The sequence below is a fragment of the Macrobrachium nipponense genome, chromosome 10 (genome assembly GCF_015104395.2).
Source record: "Macrobrachium nipponense isolate FS-2020 chromosome 10, ASM1510439v2, whole genome shotgun sequence".
NCBI lineage: Eukaryota > Metazoa > Arthropoda > Malacostraca > Decapoda > Palaemonidae > Macrobrachium > Macrobrachium nipponense.
Genome location: NC_087204.1, coordinates 26,631,841 through 26,648,954, shown reverse-complemented (window position 1 = coordinate 26,648,954; position 17,114 = coordinate 26,631,841). Strand labels below are relative to the sequence as shown.

The window sequence follows — 17,114 nt, the reverse complement described above, 5'->3', positions numbered from 1 at the left end:
GTTTCCTGTTTGCAAGAGGCAACATAAAGTATGGGTTGTCTCAAGCTGGCATCCACTTCCTCCCCCTTGTTGGAGGAAGTGGTGGATATACGCTCCTATCCCTAGTGAAAGGGATAGGATGGGGCTCTGTTGAGTAGCTCACCTGCATCTGTCCTTATCCAGCAGGGTGACGACCGTGTCCCTCTAACCACAGGTAGAGGGGAAGAAAAAGATGGGAAGAGGAGCCAGTCACACTCTCATTCACTCATCCATTCTTTACGGTCACACCAGGACTCGATGCTGTTCAGCCTGCGAGGGTCTGGGTTCGCTACAACAACGTGTTGAGCAGCCACCACGGGTCCCAAGGAAAAAAGATCCAAGGACCTGTGGGCAATATCCCGAAGGTAGAAGGAAGGGCATGTGGTCTGGTTGGACCAGACCCCTGCCTTCAGTACCTGCGCCACGGAGAAGTTCTTGCGGACAAGGCAGCATCTCCTTCGCATCGAAGGCGTGAAGTCCATTAGGGAGGGGATTGTGAACGACTCGAACCAATCGTCAGGGACCGAAGGGTTCTGAGTCTTCGCTACGAAGTTCGGTACGAAATCGAGCGTCACGGATCCCATCCCCTGGATGCTTGACTTCGCAGGAGAAGTCATGCAGTTCCTCAGAGGAAAAGAAGGAAATAGTCGCATGACCTATCCCTCTTCTCTACTTCGGTGATGTCCAGTACCCATACTGGTCTGTCCGTTTGCCACGAAGTCTCTCGCATCCTCTATCCCCATGCAGCGAAGTTCTCGGTAGTGGATAGGACACCGACACTCCATGGTGGGTGTCAATGGTATGGGTACTGTGACAAGCTATTAAAACGAAGTAATGATTGCTCTGTAACAACCGAACTAAGTCAACAGCGTAGTTCGTAACTGACTCGGCCGCTCTGACAGCTGCCGACTGACTGCGTTCGGTAGGAGGCAAGTTGTCAAAGCATCCGAGTAAGTCACGTGACCTTCGCCTTTAAAGGGTTATGCCGAGAGACCGAACAAATAATGTATTTGTTTGTCACCAATGCCGGACAGCGAGGTGATGATTCTCTTAAGGCATGTGCCCAACAGGCGAAAGTCAATTGCCTTCTAGAGACCGAGGTCCCTGAAGGTAAACATCTCATGGTTGTTGAATCTCAGCTAAGGAGAAACAACACTATGTACGTTGAAGACGAAGGTAGATATTGAATGCAACCTACGTCTTCACAGATGAATCGAGAGAAGGATTCTCAGATTCATAACCTGTGCTTACAAATGACTGAAAACGCTAACCGCTATTTCATTGCTGTCCGGTGAGAAGTCGTAGTTGCAATGAAAGCGGGGCGTTCTTCAGTAATGAAAACACAGGGGAAAGCCGCCTGAAGAACTGCTTCTCATGGGCTGAACATTGGAAGTAGAGCTGTCAGGTCGGAGAGTAGGCGATGTCTTCTGACACATCTCGTAATTCGGTTGAACAATGAACAATTGTACACCTACGAATACGAGATATTTTGAAGAACAAACTCAGATGTCTGCAAAATCAATTCGCATTATCGCAGTGCGATGCAGCGGGAGACTTGTACAGACTTCTGTTACCGTGCGGTAAACAGAAAGATGAAAGTCCAAGAGATATCTCTGTTGAAAATTCTCGCAATGTCGAAGGCGATGGAATCTAGCGTCACAGCAGTAGATGGTCTTCGTTATTGCGAGAATCCCCATTAATCAGAGACCTAAGTCCATGATTGTTGGGCAGAGATACGGTTCGGTAGTCAATCAAGGCAGGGGAGAGAGAGACAATACATGACGTGCATCTCGGAGGCCCACCTGATACTGAGCTGCTATCAGGCAGTTCAATACGCAGTAGTTGAGCCTGAGCTCTCGCTGACTCGTCATCCTGAGTTGCCAGGTAATCCATTATTCCACGAAGGAATGCGTTCGGCTAGAACTACCGAGCATAAAAGATATGCTCGAGCAATTATATTTAGGCGAAACGAATTTCGGTAAATATAAAAGTTGAAATGGTGTTGTCGTGACAAAACCATAAGTATATAAAAGTTGAAATGGTGTTGTGTGACAAAACCATAAGTATATAAAATTGAAACTGAAAACTCCTGGAGGTTGCAGGCAACCCCGAGTTGCAGTTCAATTAGAATACTTCTCTTATAAGTCGCAATCCGTAGATTAACTAGGATATGCGCCTACCCTCGGACAATTCAACTGCTTAGTAAGAATCATGTCGCGAGGTTAATATACGTAGTATATTTGTAGGATTCTGAACAACGATCTCCATCCTAAATTCTTTCCTTCAAGAAAACAAAAATAAGGATTGGAGATCGACCACCTTCGATCTCTATCAAAGAGATTGAAGGAGAAGCTTCCTCGAAGGAAAGCTTCAATGGTGAACAGAATACTAAGACGATAGTTCAAGCCAAACTGGATATTCCCGTCCGATCTTCTCTATTCCAGGTTGGTCGCCTACTGCGAGATAGTTCTTTCAGCAGCAGTCTTCTTCCCAATGCTAGAAATTCCAGGAATTCGAGCATAGGCGAGGTTCCCGATTATCGTGTATATCGGGGATTCTCGTCTCGCTCACTTCGGACCGTGGTCTCGCGTAAGTGTTTGGAGATCGTAAAAAAACTCGAACACTGAATGCGCTAGAAATTCCGTAGAATTCTAAGCAGTCTGCGAAACCCCCACCGAATTCGTCAAACGATATCGGCTGGTGGTCCTCTCGATTTCCCGTAGAAATCGAGAATGGGGCAGGATTCCTCCTCAACGACCGGGGGCTTACGTCAGGTAGGACCCGAAGGTCCCCCCGCCGGTAGCGCAGTCCCGAACGTGGGATCCTACAGAGAAATCTCTGTAGGATCCCTCCCCTTTCCCTCGTAGCCGTAAGGAGAGAGGGAATGGGGGAGGAATTGGATACTCGCTCGCCTTCCCAGTGGAACTAGCAGTAGGAGAAGAGGAGCAGCAGCCATCGCCTTGCGGCGATGTCCTCTCAGAGTCTGGAAAACGTATCGTCAGGAGAAAACGTTTTCCCGCGGAGGGTTACGAACTCTCACTGTAGGTAAGGGTCTGCCGCCACTGTGAACGTCGTCTGGGTGGGGCTGATCGACACCTGACAGGAGAGAAGCCGATACCGTCCTCCGACTCATTCCAGTCCTCGTCGAGGTCGAAACCTCTCAGGAGGACCGAAGGAGTATTTAAATACGGTGTCCGAAGACACGTAGAAACGCCGCTGTCGCAGTAGAGGAGGTGGAAGTAGCTTGATCTACCGGCCAGAACTGAGAGAGCCTTCTTGTCCGGAGACGAGAGACTCTGGTTCGAGACAGAATCGGCAAGCTCCGATCGCGGCAGACCCACCGTCGGTTTGGGTTCCCTCTCGGGCCCCAAAACGACTCGAGCAGAGACGTGGGCTCTGCTGGTGGGAGCGGCAATCCTTCCGCAAGGTCATTATGCTGACGAATCAGCTTAATGACTTCTGCAAATTCCTCTGTATCTCGGGAGTAACCGCGTCTTGCGGAGTAGGACCGTCCAGTCCCTCCAACAAGAACAGATCCCGAGATACTCCTCCTTCAGAAGGAGGAACAGCGGCAGACCCCTGACGGTCGCCTCCAGCTACTTGCGCGTATGTCCTGGTCGGTCCTAGAACCGTGCCTGGTCCATACGGCGTCATAGCGGGATCGCGAGCGGCGCACCTCTCGCGATCACTCATAGGTACCTCGCTCCTCCCGTGTAGCCCGAGGAGGTTGAAGGTACAGGAGAGGCAGACCTGACGCTCCCCCCTAGCTCGCTGGCAGGACCAGCGTGCTTGGAGGGCTGCTGCTGATCGTCCACCCGCGGTGGCGATCGAGCAGCAGGCCTAGCCTTGCCGCTCGCCTGGGGCGAGAGGCTCGGCTGAGAACGTCGACGCTGATCTCTAGCGTCAAGCGAGCTGTTGCTGGTTACCGTCTCCGCCCGGTCCCGATGGGAGCGGCGTCAGGTGACCTGCTAGGCTCGTTGTCGCGGTGAGACCGGCGAGCGTCCTCTGGGCGCGTCGAGCCGCTGGTACCAGCCGTGGCTGGTACCGACGACCGCGGGGACCCCTTCCTCGCCTCAACCCGTGGCTGGTCAGCGACCGTCACGTCAACCCGAGCAGCCAGCTGGTCGCTGCGAGAGCGTCCACTGGCCTAGCGAGAGTCGTCTGCACGACACTCGCCAGTCTTCTGCTCCGCGCTTCGGTCTTGGCAGCGAGCGAGCTCGGGTGTCAAGACTTTGGCTGGACGGTCTCCCGCGGGAGACCGTCCACTCGGTACTTCTCGCTAACGAGAAGCCGAGGCGGATCCTGGTTTAGCGGCAGAACCGCTAGAACCAGGCGAGGAAAGTGCCAGCCGAAGCTGGTACTCCTCTGGGTCCCCGTCTTCTTCTCCTTGGTAGAAAAAAAGACGGGCCCTGTTCCCGAGGAGCAGGAGGACCAGCAGAAGAGCTCCCCGAATCGCCGGAGCGAGACGGCCTTAGAAGGTCCGAAGGAGCCTTCTTAGGGGGGAAAACCCGGGTTACCAGCTGGTCGCTGCAAGAGCGGCCGCTGGCCTGGCAAGAGTCACCTGAGCGTCTCTCACCAGCCTTCTGCTCCGTGCCGCGTCTTGGCGCCGAGCGAACTCTGGCGCCGAAACTTGGCTGCACGGTCTCCCGAGGGAGAACGTACACTCGGGATCTCTCGCGAACGAGAGACCGAGCCGGAACCTGGCGTAGCGGCATCGCCGCTAGCACCAGGCGAGGAAGTACCAGAGCTAACCGATACTCCTCTGGTCCCCGTCTATCTCTTCCTTACGGAAGGGGAGACGGGCCCCGCTCCCGAAGGAGCAGGAGGACCAGCAGAAGGACCCCCCCGTCCACCACCGGGGTGGACGGGCCCTTAGAAGTTCCCGAAGGAGACTTCTTAGGGGGAAGGCTGCCTTCTTCTTCTTCGGCTTATGGGCCTTAGAAGTCGAAGGGGAAGAGGCAGCAGCAGACGATGAAGACGAAAGATGACAGCTTCCTCTTCTCCTCTTCCTCGTCAGCTCACGCAGGGACAGTCGTCAGGTCCTCCATCCAGGCCGGAGCCGGGGCTATTGCCGAAGCAACACGGCCCGACTGCACCTGTCCGGAAGGACCTGGGACTGGGGAAGACACACCGTGGGCAGGACCAGCATGGACAGGCTCAGGAACCAGGAGCGACAGGAACAGCAACCAGCTCAGAGCGTAGACCCAGAAGGGGACAGCCAAGCCAACAGCGGGAATCACATCAGCGGCAGGTACGGCAGGCCCAGCGATCGCCTCGTAGAATCATCGGCAGCCAGCGGAACCTGGGTCCTGGCGGCCGGTCCAGGGGCGAGCTGCTGGAACAGCGGAAGTCTGGGGCAGGCAACACGAAGAAAACAGGCGGCGGCGGCAACCCCACCTCGGTACGGCGGCGGCCCTAGTAGCGGCAGACGGCGTCATCGACACAGACATGGGGAGTGTAGACCAGGAGGGGGGGGAGCAGCATAAGCGGCCGTGGTAGTAGTGGAGACGCCCCAGACCTCGCTAGACGCTGCAGCAGCCCGTGGATGCTAGGCACGCCCTGCCGCGCGGTGGTCCATACCTGTCAAGGTCGTTCCCATGGATGTAGCACCTGCGGTAACATAGATAGATTAGTAAGAGGGGTTCCCTCACGCACGGGGGGGGGGAAGACATGCCCCATCCCGAACGCAAGGAAGACCCCAAATACAAAATACAACGAAGAAGCTGAGCGGGGGGCAGGAAGGAAGACGAAGAATCGGATACCAAGGGAGTCGCGGGAGAGCTTTCCGACGACTTCCTGGCAGACCTTCGCTTCCCTACCCCCGCACAGCAGTGAAAAGTAATATGAAAATGAAAAAACAGAATCGTTGCCCTTGCGATTCAACCTTTCAAATTAGAACTTGCCGAATTACTCAATGGAACTTAAGGGGAAAAGATCAATTCCCGGGTAAGAAACGGAAACTTGATCCAATAAATATGATGCTATCATAAAATTATATGATGAAAAATGAAAACCGAATACTGCACTTGCGATTTCACTTCACATAAAAAAAAAAAAAAAAAACGTAAGGATCAATTCCCGGGTAAGAACGAAAATTGATCCAAATTAAATTTCATGCAAATAAAATAAATGAAAATGAAAAGAATATTGCAATTGCGAATCCACTTTCATTGCATTCTATTATACAAAATTAAAAGGCTCGTGCCGAGCGCAATCACACTCTCGGTAACGAACGACGCACATAAAAATAATGAAAAGAGTACTTACATTTTTCAATTACACACTTTCGCCCAAAATACATGACTCGGCGCGAGCGCGCCCGCCCTCGGCACCGAGACATAATTCAAGGGTTCAATTCATGAAAAGAGAGGAAATCGCCGCATCTACGGCGATAACTCCATGTTGGTTCATAATTAAGTAATGAAAATGAAAACAGTGTACTTAAAGTTTCATTTTCAAGTCAAACAAACCATTAGTAGAAAACACAATATAAACAAAGCATACGACGATGAAGCGGGCAGAGAGCGATGACGAACACGTCCTTCACACCCGCGGCCGAAAGCAAAAGTGATTTGTTTACCTCCCAGTCGCGCGGCGCGCGACTGTCGGACAAGCAGTTAACTACCGTTCTCCCCTTGTTCGAAGCTTACGACCGTTCCAGCTGCCGCTAGCTACTTCCTATTGTTAAAGGACCGATGGTTTGTATTACGTATCGGAACAGTCTTTTTTTCAGCTCCTAGGAACCACTTTCCTCTTCCTATCTTTATCAAGTTTTTCCAAATGAAAACTAAATACCTTCCACTTTTTCTCATCCCAGTCCTGACATTCTGGACAAGTGTTACCCTTAGGGTAATCCTGCCCCATACACTTGACGCACTGAGTGTGTGAATCATGGCAAGCCTTAGATAATGTTGTCTTACATCCCTAAGAGCAAAACCTAACACTCAAACTGCTAAAGTCAGACATATCAAAAGCTAATATTACAGCTAATTGAAGCTAACAAAAACAAAACTTCAAAAGATACCACGAAATTCAAGTACTTCACCAAACCGAAGCAAGAAATTATCCAAGACAAAGACGAAGTAGATTGCAAAGAAAACCACCGATGTTAGTCGGGAGCCAGCAGCAAACGAATTGAAGCTCTCTACCTAGTTGTTCCTCCCGGCACCTGGAAAGTGGGTGGGAATGGTTGTCTACACTTAAACAGTTATAATTAGCAGTACTACTGCAAAGTTTGAATTTTTAGACTGTCGTAGGTAGAAACTTTTAGCAATGTAAATACTTGGTAAATTCTTTTACAAAAACTAAAAGTGTGCACTGCATGGCTCTATATATCATTAAGAATTCTTTGTCTATCATTTATAATTTTCATTAGTTCATACGGTCTCATCCATATAGCTGTGCAATTGACTTGTAACTTCATCTTAGTATAATTATCAATCATTTAAAAAAAAACTCTGGGAATCACAAAATATGACTCAAGTTTTATTAAATTACTGGGCTTCATGAAGGTCATACAATGTATTGGCAGTACTTACAGTAATATCCTATTATGGTTATTACTATTATATAATATATATGGTTTAACCAGGCTAATGAGTTGACAATCTTAACACTCATAAGGGTAACACAAAAGTTGTGATCTTAACACGCATAGATGTAGTGTCTACTGTCACTTCTTACCAGATGCATATCAAATACTGATAACCCAATGCCCTATTAACGTCCCAAATTCTTCACACTGCCTTAGATCCAAATGCAATAACGTAATATAAAAAAATTTGGATTTCTGTAACAGGATTCCCACCCGCATCCAGAGTATCAGAACAATATCACATGACTTTGTTCTGATACTCTAGATGCAGGTTTGATCCTGCTACAGGCATCAGAATCACTTCATATTCTTACAAAGAAATTAACAAGGCATTGTGGTTATTACAGTTACAAATTAGACCTTGTTTAATAAACTGGAGCTATTTGAAAATTCAACAACTGAAAAGGTTGAAATGTACTAATAATAACAAAAAGCCAAAAAATTTGTTGAAATGTTCCAGAAAGAATAAAATGTAACAATATTACTTGCTCATAGACAATTAATAGCAATTTGACATTTTACCTGAAAACCTCTCTCATTTGGTCTAGAACAACTGCAACCCGTGGGTTGAAGTCTGAAATGAAGCTCACATTTCCATACTTCAAGATGCTATACAGATTAGGAAGTTCCTGGAATTGAAAACATACATTTAAGAACCAACAATACTGCAGTATATACCTAAACTAACACAAGTTAACTGTTCAGAGTGTTTTATCAATTTAATATCTTTTGCAATAACTGGTTTACATTAACATACTATGCTAACTTTTATAATTGCTAAATTAGATTGAACTTACACAATTCATAACCATTCTAATAATTTTGTCTCTAAAGCACAGCACACACTTAAAGCAAAGTCCATATTTTAGAATTACTAAACATAAAACTTCTGATAAAAATGCAAATGTTTGAAAAATAAATGTACAAAAAATAGGATCTGTGCTAAAAGCTCCTATGAGTGTCACAGAAGAGTCAACTTCATCACGAAATACAAAAGCTTAATAACGCTTATGTTTTAATCATGTTCTTTACCTGTTCATTCATTCCAAGAGAATCTGCGTAAGGAATAATGTACTGACTCAAATCTTTCAGAAGTTCTGTCTCAGTAAAGGAAGCCATTTCAAAATGGATTCTGGTTGTAGTAGGCATCAAAACCATCTGATCTCTGACAGCCTTTAAACGTTCCTTTCTTACACCTAAAAATGAAAAAAAATAAAAAATACAAAATACAGTACTTCAGATATAAACATTTCTTCAAATATAACTACGTACTGTAATACAGTCAAACCTCAGACTTTTGTATGCCCTGGTTTTCGTATGATTCTGTTTTTGTAGACTTTTTCTGACGAAATTTTGACTCTGGTTTTGCATATATCCTTGGACTTTGCACACCCTGAAATGCTCCTTCCAGGGCCCACCTCATGACTAGGCCCCATACCAAGCACTCAACAAAGCCTCTCATGTTCTCTCATGACCCACTCTGCTTTTGTGTTAGTTGATTTTTGTGCTTTTTTATTCAAGTATAACTGCTACATAAGCCATCATAGAAAGTTCCAAGTACCAGCCCTTCCATAACAAACACTACAGAATTTAAGAAATACTAACTCGTAGTAAAGTGTTGAAGGGTGTTGCATGCCGATCTCAGTAAGAAAACGCCTACAAGTGCTGCTGTTAGTGAATTTAAGGCCGTCAGAGGCTAGTTTGAAAATTTCAGAAAGCGAACGGGCATATTATGATGTGCCTATTTCAGTGATTAAAGACATGTTTGCTAAGTGGAGTGATGTAAAAAAGAATTTGTGGAGAATTATGATCCCAACAAAGATGTTATAATCCGTGTCTCAAACGTCTTTTATGACAATGCCAAGTTCCACTTTAGGCAAATTTTAGAGAGAAGCCAAAAAGAAATGTCTCTGGACAGTTTTGTTGCGCTACAAGGGTTCAGTGACTCTCAAGCTTGTCCTAGGGCCAGTAAAAACTGAAGAGGAGAATTAACCGGAAATAGGTCCTTGATACCTGAGGTCCTTCTGAAGGGGGATTCCTCTATAAAAAAATAACCTTTCCTCCTCCCTCTCCATCTTCCATACGCTAACAATAGTCTTACTTAAAGATAAGTAAGTGCATTGTTAAATGTTTATTCATCCATTTCATTAGTCATAGGTATTTATTTCTCATTGTTTTCTATAAGTAAAACTGTGGTTATGCTTTATAAAATATATTTTTTTTTAATATTTCTGGAATGCCTTAATTGGGTTTATACATTCCTTATGGGAATTATTGTTTTGGATTTCATGTGTTTTGGACTTTGTGGGACGTTCTAGAACGGATTACATACGAAAATCGAGGTTCCACTGTAAGTATGAAATTACCTATAAAATCACAATTTGTCACAAATTGTATTTTTCCTAACTATACAAACCTGAGGTCCTTTAACATATGGAATGTAATCAGCGCCAGCTGGAACCAGTCGTAAGCTTCGAACAAGGTAGTTCGGTAGTTAACTGCTTGTCCGGTAGTCAGGTGTCCCGCCCGGCTGGGAGGTGAAGCTTCACTTTGCTTTAGGCCCACGAAACAGAGTGAGGGGTGGCATGAGGTGGGACAATGTGTAAAGGACCTCAGGTTTGTATAGTTAGGAAAAATACAATTTATGACAAATTGTGATTTGTTCCGATACGTAATACAAACCATTGGTCATTTAACAGTTTAACATATGGAAGACTCATTTATTGGTGGGTGTGGAATGTGAGTCTTCAGAACAGACTGGTGTTTGTCCAACCTTGGTTTCCTACTTAGTCGTAAGAGCAGAGGGAGGGATCCTAGCCTCTGCCCAGCTGATCGGGGTGTGCACCGCAGGATCAGTGACCAGACCTCTGGACCATATTCATAAGAAGGAGGCAAGCGTGCCTCTTATGAATAGCAAGCAAGAACTAGTTCCTACTTCAAGAGCCAAATATAAGGTCAAGGGTTTGTCTCTTGTTGGCATCCACTCCCCACCCCTTGTTAGGGGAGTGGTGGAAAACGCTCTTATCCCTACTGAAAGGGCTAGGACGGAGTTCAGTCGTATAGCTTACCTGCATCTGCCTCCTGTCCAGCGTAATGACGACCGCAGCCCTCTGCCCACAGGTAGAGGAGAGAAAGGGGGAGGAAGAGAAGCCAGTCACACTCTCATTCGCTCGCCCATTCATGCAGTCACACAAGGATGCGATGCTGTTCTGTCCGCTTGGGAGGTGGGTAAGCTACACAACTTGTTGAGCAGCCACCACGGGTCCCAAGGAAAAGGTGTCCAAGGACCTGTGGGCAATATCCCGAAGTAGAAGGACGTGAAAGTGGTCTGGTTGGCCCAAACCCCTGCTTTCAGCACCTGTGCCACGGAGAAGTTCTTGCGGAACGCAAGGGTCAGACCAATACCTCTGACTTCGTGGGCCCTTGAACGAAGGGTACCAGTGTCGTCACTCCTCTCTGAAGCGTACACCTTCCTGATGACCTCACGAAGCCAGAAAGAAAGTGTGTTCTTGGACACCTTCTTGGTAACCCTGGTGCTAACGAACAGGCGTTGACACTCAGGCCTGAGGTGGCGAGTTCTCTTCAGACAGCGCCGTAGAGCCCTCACAGGACAAAGCAGCATCTCATCCTTATCATTATTGGTGAAGTCCTTCAGGGAAGGGATCATGAATGACTGGAACCGGTCGTCAGGGACCGAAGGGTTCTGAGTCTTCGCTACGAAATACGGGACAAAATCGAGCGTCACCAATCCCCATCCCCTCGTATGCTTGACATTGAAAGAAAGACCACGAAGTTCCCCTACTCTCTTCGCCGATGCCAGGGCCAGCTGAAAGACGGTCTTGAGGGTCAGATCCCTGACTGACGACTCCTGGAGTGGCTCGAAGGGTCTTCGAGTCAAACTCCTAAGGACTAGAGTCACGTCCCACCCCGGGGGCCTGAGTTCCCTGGGTGGGCAAGACCTCTCGAAGCTCTTCATCAGGAGGGAGATCTCCTTGGAAGTGGAGATGTCCAACCCCCGCAGCTTAAGGACTAGGGCCAGGGCGGCTCTATATCCTTTCACTGCGGAGATGGAGAGGAGCTTCTCTCGGCAAAGGAAGACGAGGAAATCCCCTACCTGCTGAAGAGTGGCTCTGAGAGGAAAGACCCCCCCGTCCACGACACTAACCACAGAAGACGGACCACTTTCCCTGGTATATAGCTGCAGAGGACTGCCTGAAGTACTCAGCCATCTCTGTTGCTGCTCGGCGAGAAAAGCCTCTCACTCGCAAGAGATGGTGGATAACAGCCAGCCGTGAAGACACAGGGACCGAACCGACCAGTGGTACCGTTCCACGTGTGGCTGGCACAGGAGGTTGTGCCAAGGGGGAATCTCTCTCAGTGCTTCAGCGAGCAGAGCCAGCAGGTCCGGGTACCAAACAGCCTGAGGCCATTTGGGTGCCACCTGAATCATCCAAATATACCCTGCTGATCACCTTGCAAATCAGACAGAACGGGGGAAAGGCGTACACAAAGAGGTTGTCCCACAGATGTTGAAGAGCGTCCTCTGCGCTGCCTATGGGTCCGGCACAACTGAGTAGAAAACCTTGAGTTTTCTGTTGTGCTGGTTGGCAAACAGATCCACTACTGGATGCCCCCACAGGTTGAAGAGCCTTTCCGCCACATCTGGGTGCAGGGACCATTCGGTTCCTATCACCTGATTCCGACGGCTGAGCTTGTCTGCCACTACATTCCTCTTGCCTGGAATATATCAGGCTGACAGCTCAACTGAGTAAGCTACAGCCCACTTGTGCACCTGCAACGTCAACTGGTACAACGGGAGGGACACTATGCCCCCCCTGTTTGTTGACGTATGCCACTACCGTGGTGTTGTCGCTCATCAACAACACTGAGTGTCCCATCAAGCTGTCCTGGAACTCTTGGAGAGCAAGAAACGCTGCCTTGAGCTCCAGGACGTTGATGTGAAGGTGCTTGTCGCGATGATCCCACACACCTGCAGCCAGCAACTCCTCCAGGTGTGCGTCCCATCCCTCGGTCGAAGGAGTGGTCCAGCCACCAGGCTAGGTCCTGCCTCACCTCCTCCGTGAGAGACACGGGGAAGTACGGCGGGTCTTGCCTGTGACCAACTCTCCTTTAGCCTCCACTGAAGAGACCGCAGGTGAAGACGCCCGTGAGGGACTAACTTCTCGAGAGACGACAGGTGGCCAATCACGACATACCACTGCTGAGCTGGCTGCTCCTGTAGAGACGGGAGCCGTCTTGCTGCCTCCCTGAACCTGCTGATCCACGAGTCTGTGGGGAAGACTCGCCCTGCTACCGTATCGATCCGCATGCCCAGGAATTCATCCTCTGCTTGGGCTCGAGATCTGACTTCTCGAAGTTCACCACGATCCTGAGATCGCGACAAAACTCGAGGAGTCGATCCCTGTCCTGTAGCAATTGCGAGCGGAAGCTCGCCAGGACCAGCCAATCGTCGAGATACCTCAGAAGACGTATCCCTACCGAATAGGCCCAAGTAGACACCAGAGTGAACACTCGCGTGAACACCTGTGGGACGGTTGAGTGACCGAAACAAAGTGCCCTTAATTGGTACACCATCCTGTTGAGGATGAAGAGGAGGTACTTCCTGGAGGACTGGTGGATGGGTATCTGGAAATATGCATCCTTCAGATCCACTGAAAGCATGAAGTTGTTCTCCCTGATGAAATCGAGCACTGAACGTGTCGTTTCCATCGTGAACCGAGTCTGGCGAACGAATCGGTTCAAGGGAGAGAGATCTATCACTGGGCGCCAGCCCCCCAATGACTTCTCCACCAGGAAAAGTCGACTGTAGAAGCCCGGTGACTGATCCCATACGATCTCCACAGCTCCTTTGCTCAGCATGGCTTCCACTTCCTGCCGAAGCGCTACGTCCCTGGCAGAACCGGGAACGTACGTCTGTAGATGGACTGGGTTGGAGATGAGGGGTGGCCGCGACTCGAAGGGTAGTAGATATCCCTCCCGAAGGACATCCACTATCCAGGTCGTGGCTCCGTAGCGCTGCCAAGTTGCCCATTGGCTCGCCAGGCACCCCCCCCAACTTCCGGCAGCAGATGAGGGGGAACGCCGTCCCTAGCGTTTCCCCTTCTTCGACTTCTTCTTCCCGGCTCCTCCTCGGGAGAAGGAGGACTGGGAGGATGGCTGGTTACAGTCACTCCTTAAAAAGATGTTGAAGGCTGTCTTTCCTCTCGGCTTCGACGAGGCCGTTGTCTTAGCCGCAGTGGCTTGAGGCTGCCCAGCCGCCTTCGAGACTGCCTGGTGGACTAAGCGGTCACTTTCATCAGTGCGCCGCTGTTCCACCGCAGCGTCCACCATCTCTCTGGGGAAGAGAGAGGAGGAACTCAGCACCGGTCCATCCCTCAGAACCAAAGCCGCCTCACGCCCTGCCAAACTGGTCACTCGAGCGAGGACTGCATCCCTACGGCTCAGAATTAGGTTGGCCCCAGGTTGGCCGTCTGGTGGGCCAGGTAGGAAATAGCCCTACCTCCAGACTGGCACAGTCTCCCGAAAGCCAGGTCTCCTTCAGGAGTGATGTTTCCCGAGGAGGCCGCGACCTTGGACACTATGAGGGACCACAGGTCCAGCCAGGAGACTGCTTGGAACGCTGCCATGGCAGTCGATTCCAAAGCCAATGCCTCTTGCTGCGAGAACCAGAGGTTCTCGACCAGCAGGTGCTGAAGAGACACACCCAGAGTTAGCCTAGCCAGCTCCGGGTTAGCCTGTTTGGGCAGCAGTGGATCCTCTGAAGGCACGTAGAAGCGCCTCTGTCGCGGTAGAGGAGGGGGAAGTAGCTTGTACGACCTGCCAGACCAAAGTGATCCCTCCTGTCCGGAGACGAGAGAGTCCACTTGGCCCAGCACACTGTCGGCCAAGGCTGATGGCGGCAGACCCACCGTCGTCCTGGGTTCCTTCTTAGGACCCCAGAACGACTCCAGCCTAGATGTAGGCTCGGAGGGCGGGAGCACCGATCCTTCCCCGAGGTCATTATGCTAACGAATCAGCGCTATGACCTCTGCGAAAGACCTCTGGATCTCTTGAGTGACTGCATCCTGGGGAGATGGGCTGTCAAGCCCATCCAAGGAGAATGCCTCAGTAGACCCTCCTCCTTCCACAGAAGGAACCACAACAGACCCCTCTTGGTCTCCTCCAACCACTTGGGCGTACAATCTGGTCGGTCCCAAGACCGTGCCAGGTTCGTAGGCCCTCGTAGAGGGACCGCGAGAAGTGCACTCCTCGCGGTCGCTCCTGATCGCCTCGCTCCTCCCAGTGTAGCCCAAGGAGGTTGAAGGGATAGGAGAGGCAGACCTGACGCTCCCCCCCTGCCCACCGGCAGAACCGGTGTGCTGGGGGGGCTGCAGGCGATCGCCAACCCGTGGTGATGATCGAGCTGCAAGCTTAGTCATGCGGCTCCCCTGGGGAGAACCGCTGGACTGAGAACCGCAGTGACAGTCCCGAGCGTCAGGAGAGCTGCTGCTAGTCCCCATATCTGCCCTGGTCCTGGCGACCGGGGGGACCTCTTCCTCGCCTTGGCCTGCGGATGGTCTGGTGGGACCGTCGCATCAACCCAGGGGACCGGCAGATCAACCCAAGAGCGATCGCTGGCCTGACGGGAGTCACCTGGGCGACTCCCACCAGTCTTCTGCTCCGTACCTGGGTCCTGGCGGCGAGCAGGCTCGGCTGCCTGGACCCTGGCTGCACGGTCACCAATGGGTGACCGTACACTTGGTACCTCTCGCGAATGAGAGGCCGAGACAGTTCTTGGCGCCGAGGCAGAACCTCTGGTGCCAGGCGAGGAGGTACCGGTGTTAGCCGGTGCCCCTCCAGTCCCCGTCTTCTTCCTTGCGGAAGGAGAGGCGGGCCCCATTTCCGAGGGAACAGGAGGACCAGCGGAAGCCCCAACTGTCCCACCGGAGTGGGACAGACCCTTAGAGGTCTCTGAGCGAGACTTCTTAGGGGGGGAGGAGGCTGCCGCCTTCTTCCTTGGCCATGAAGTCTTGGAAATCGAAGGGGAAGAAGCGGCTGCAGACAACGACGAAGAAGACGACGACGAAGAAGACTACGACGACACCTTCCTCTTCTTCTTTGTCAGCTTCTTCACGACCACCGTCAGGTCCTCCATCCAGGACGGAGCTGGTGCAGTTGCTGAAATAACAGGGCCTGGCTGCACCTGTCCGGAGGAACCTGCGGTGGGGGCAGCAACACCACAGGCTGGGACGACGGCAGGAACTGGTACAGGAACAGCAGAAGCAACAGGAACCGGCGGCAGCACTGGGGCCAGCGACACCACTGGCACTGGTGGCAGGTCAAGCGGGGAACTCTTGGGACACTGAAAGTCAGGGGCTGGGGCGAGAGCAGCGAAGCCAGGCGGCGGGGTGATGTCCCTCCTCGGTAGCCCCATCAGCAGAGCCTGGACTGCAGCTGTCGGGGTCACCATGGCTACATGCTGCGTATACACAAGGTGGGGAGGCGCAGCATACCCTGGCGTCGACACCGTTGTTGTGGTCGACGTCCCTGGACCATGCGTAACCGGCCTGGCCAAGATCGTCACCTGCAGCAGGCTTACCTGAAGAAGGAAAGGTCGGATTAATGGGGGGGGAGGGGGGAGTTCCCACCCCGAGCGAACGGAAGACCCCAAGTATAACTGGATGCCGAGGTGTCGCGCTCCCTCCTCCACGCTCGACTGATCAAGGGAAAAGAAGGAACGTGACACTCCCCCCGAAGGGGAAGGAGCCATACGAGGGAGCTGGGATGGAGGGAGGAAAGAGGAAGACGTGTCCGTGACCAAAGGAGTAACTGGAGAGCCATCTGATGACCCCTTGGCCAGTTTACGCTCCTTCTTCCTCCCCTCGTATCGCTCCCACTGCTCCTCCGACCACAAAATGCATAAATTACATGGCTCGGTGCGAGAGCATTCACGCTCTTGACACCGAGTACATAAATCATGACGGTCTACCTCTACGAGAGACCTAAATGAACCACACTTACGTCCCTCCACACCAGGGCACAATCTGCGGCAGATGGGGGGGGGGTCTCTCCGGCTTACGGGAATCCATTAAATCATGATTCACGAGCAATACTATAAACAAACACAAAGTACTTACAAGCTTATCCACCACAAGCACTCCATGAAAGAGAAAGTTTGGGAAAAATGCTTTTTAAAGAAGTATCTCAGCATACGACAACACGGGCAGAGTGCGTACAACACGTCTGTCTCTGATGGCGGCCGAAAGCAAAGTGAAGCTTCACCTCCCAGCCGGGCGGGACACCCGACTACCGGACAAGCAGTTAACTACCGAACTACCTTGTTCAAAGCTTACGACTGGTTCCAGCTGGCACTTGATTACATTCCATATGTTAAAGGACTAAGGGTTTGTATTACGTATCCGAACAAAAAGGAGTTCAGGTGCACCAGTAATCATCTCCTTAATTCATTTAAATAATATCACCTTCCTAGAATCTAGTCCCA

The 17,114-nt window shown here is 50.7% G+C and overlaps 1 protein-coding gene across 1 annotated transcript in view; it reads right to left on the bottom strand.

Moving 5' to 3' along the window:
* The window catches only part of LOC135223500 (ADP-dependent glucokinase-like), a gene marked incomplete in the record, with an annotated part of 132,761 nt that overhangs the window by 71,605 nt on the left and 44,042 nt on the right, over positions 1-17,114 (bottom strand). The window contains 2 exon segments of the mRNA XM_064261944.1: positions 8,135-8,241; positions 8,645-8,808. Of these exon segments, the coding sequence (XP_064118014.1) occupies positions 8,135-8,241; positions 8,645-8,808 (271 nt within the window).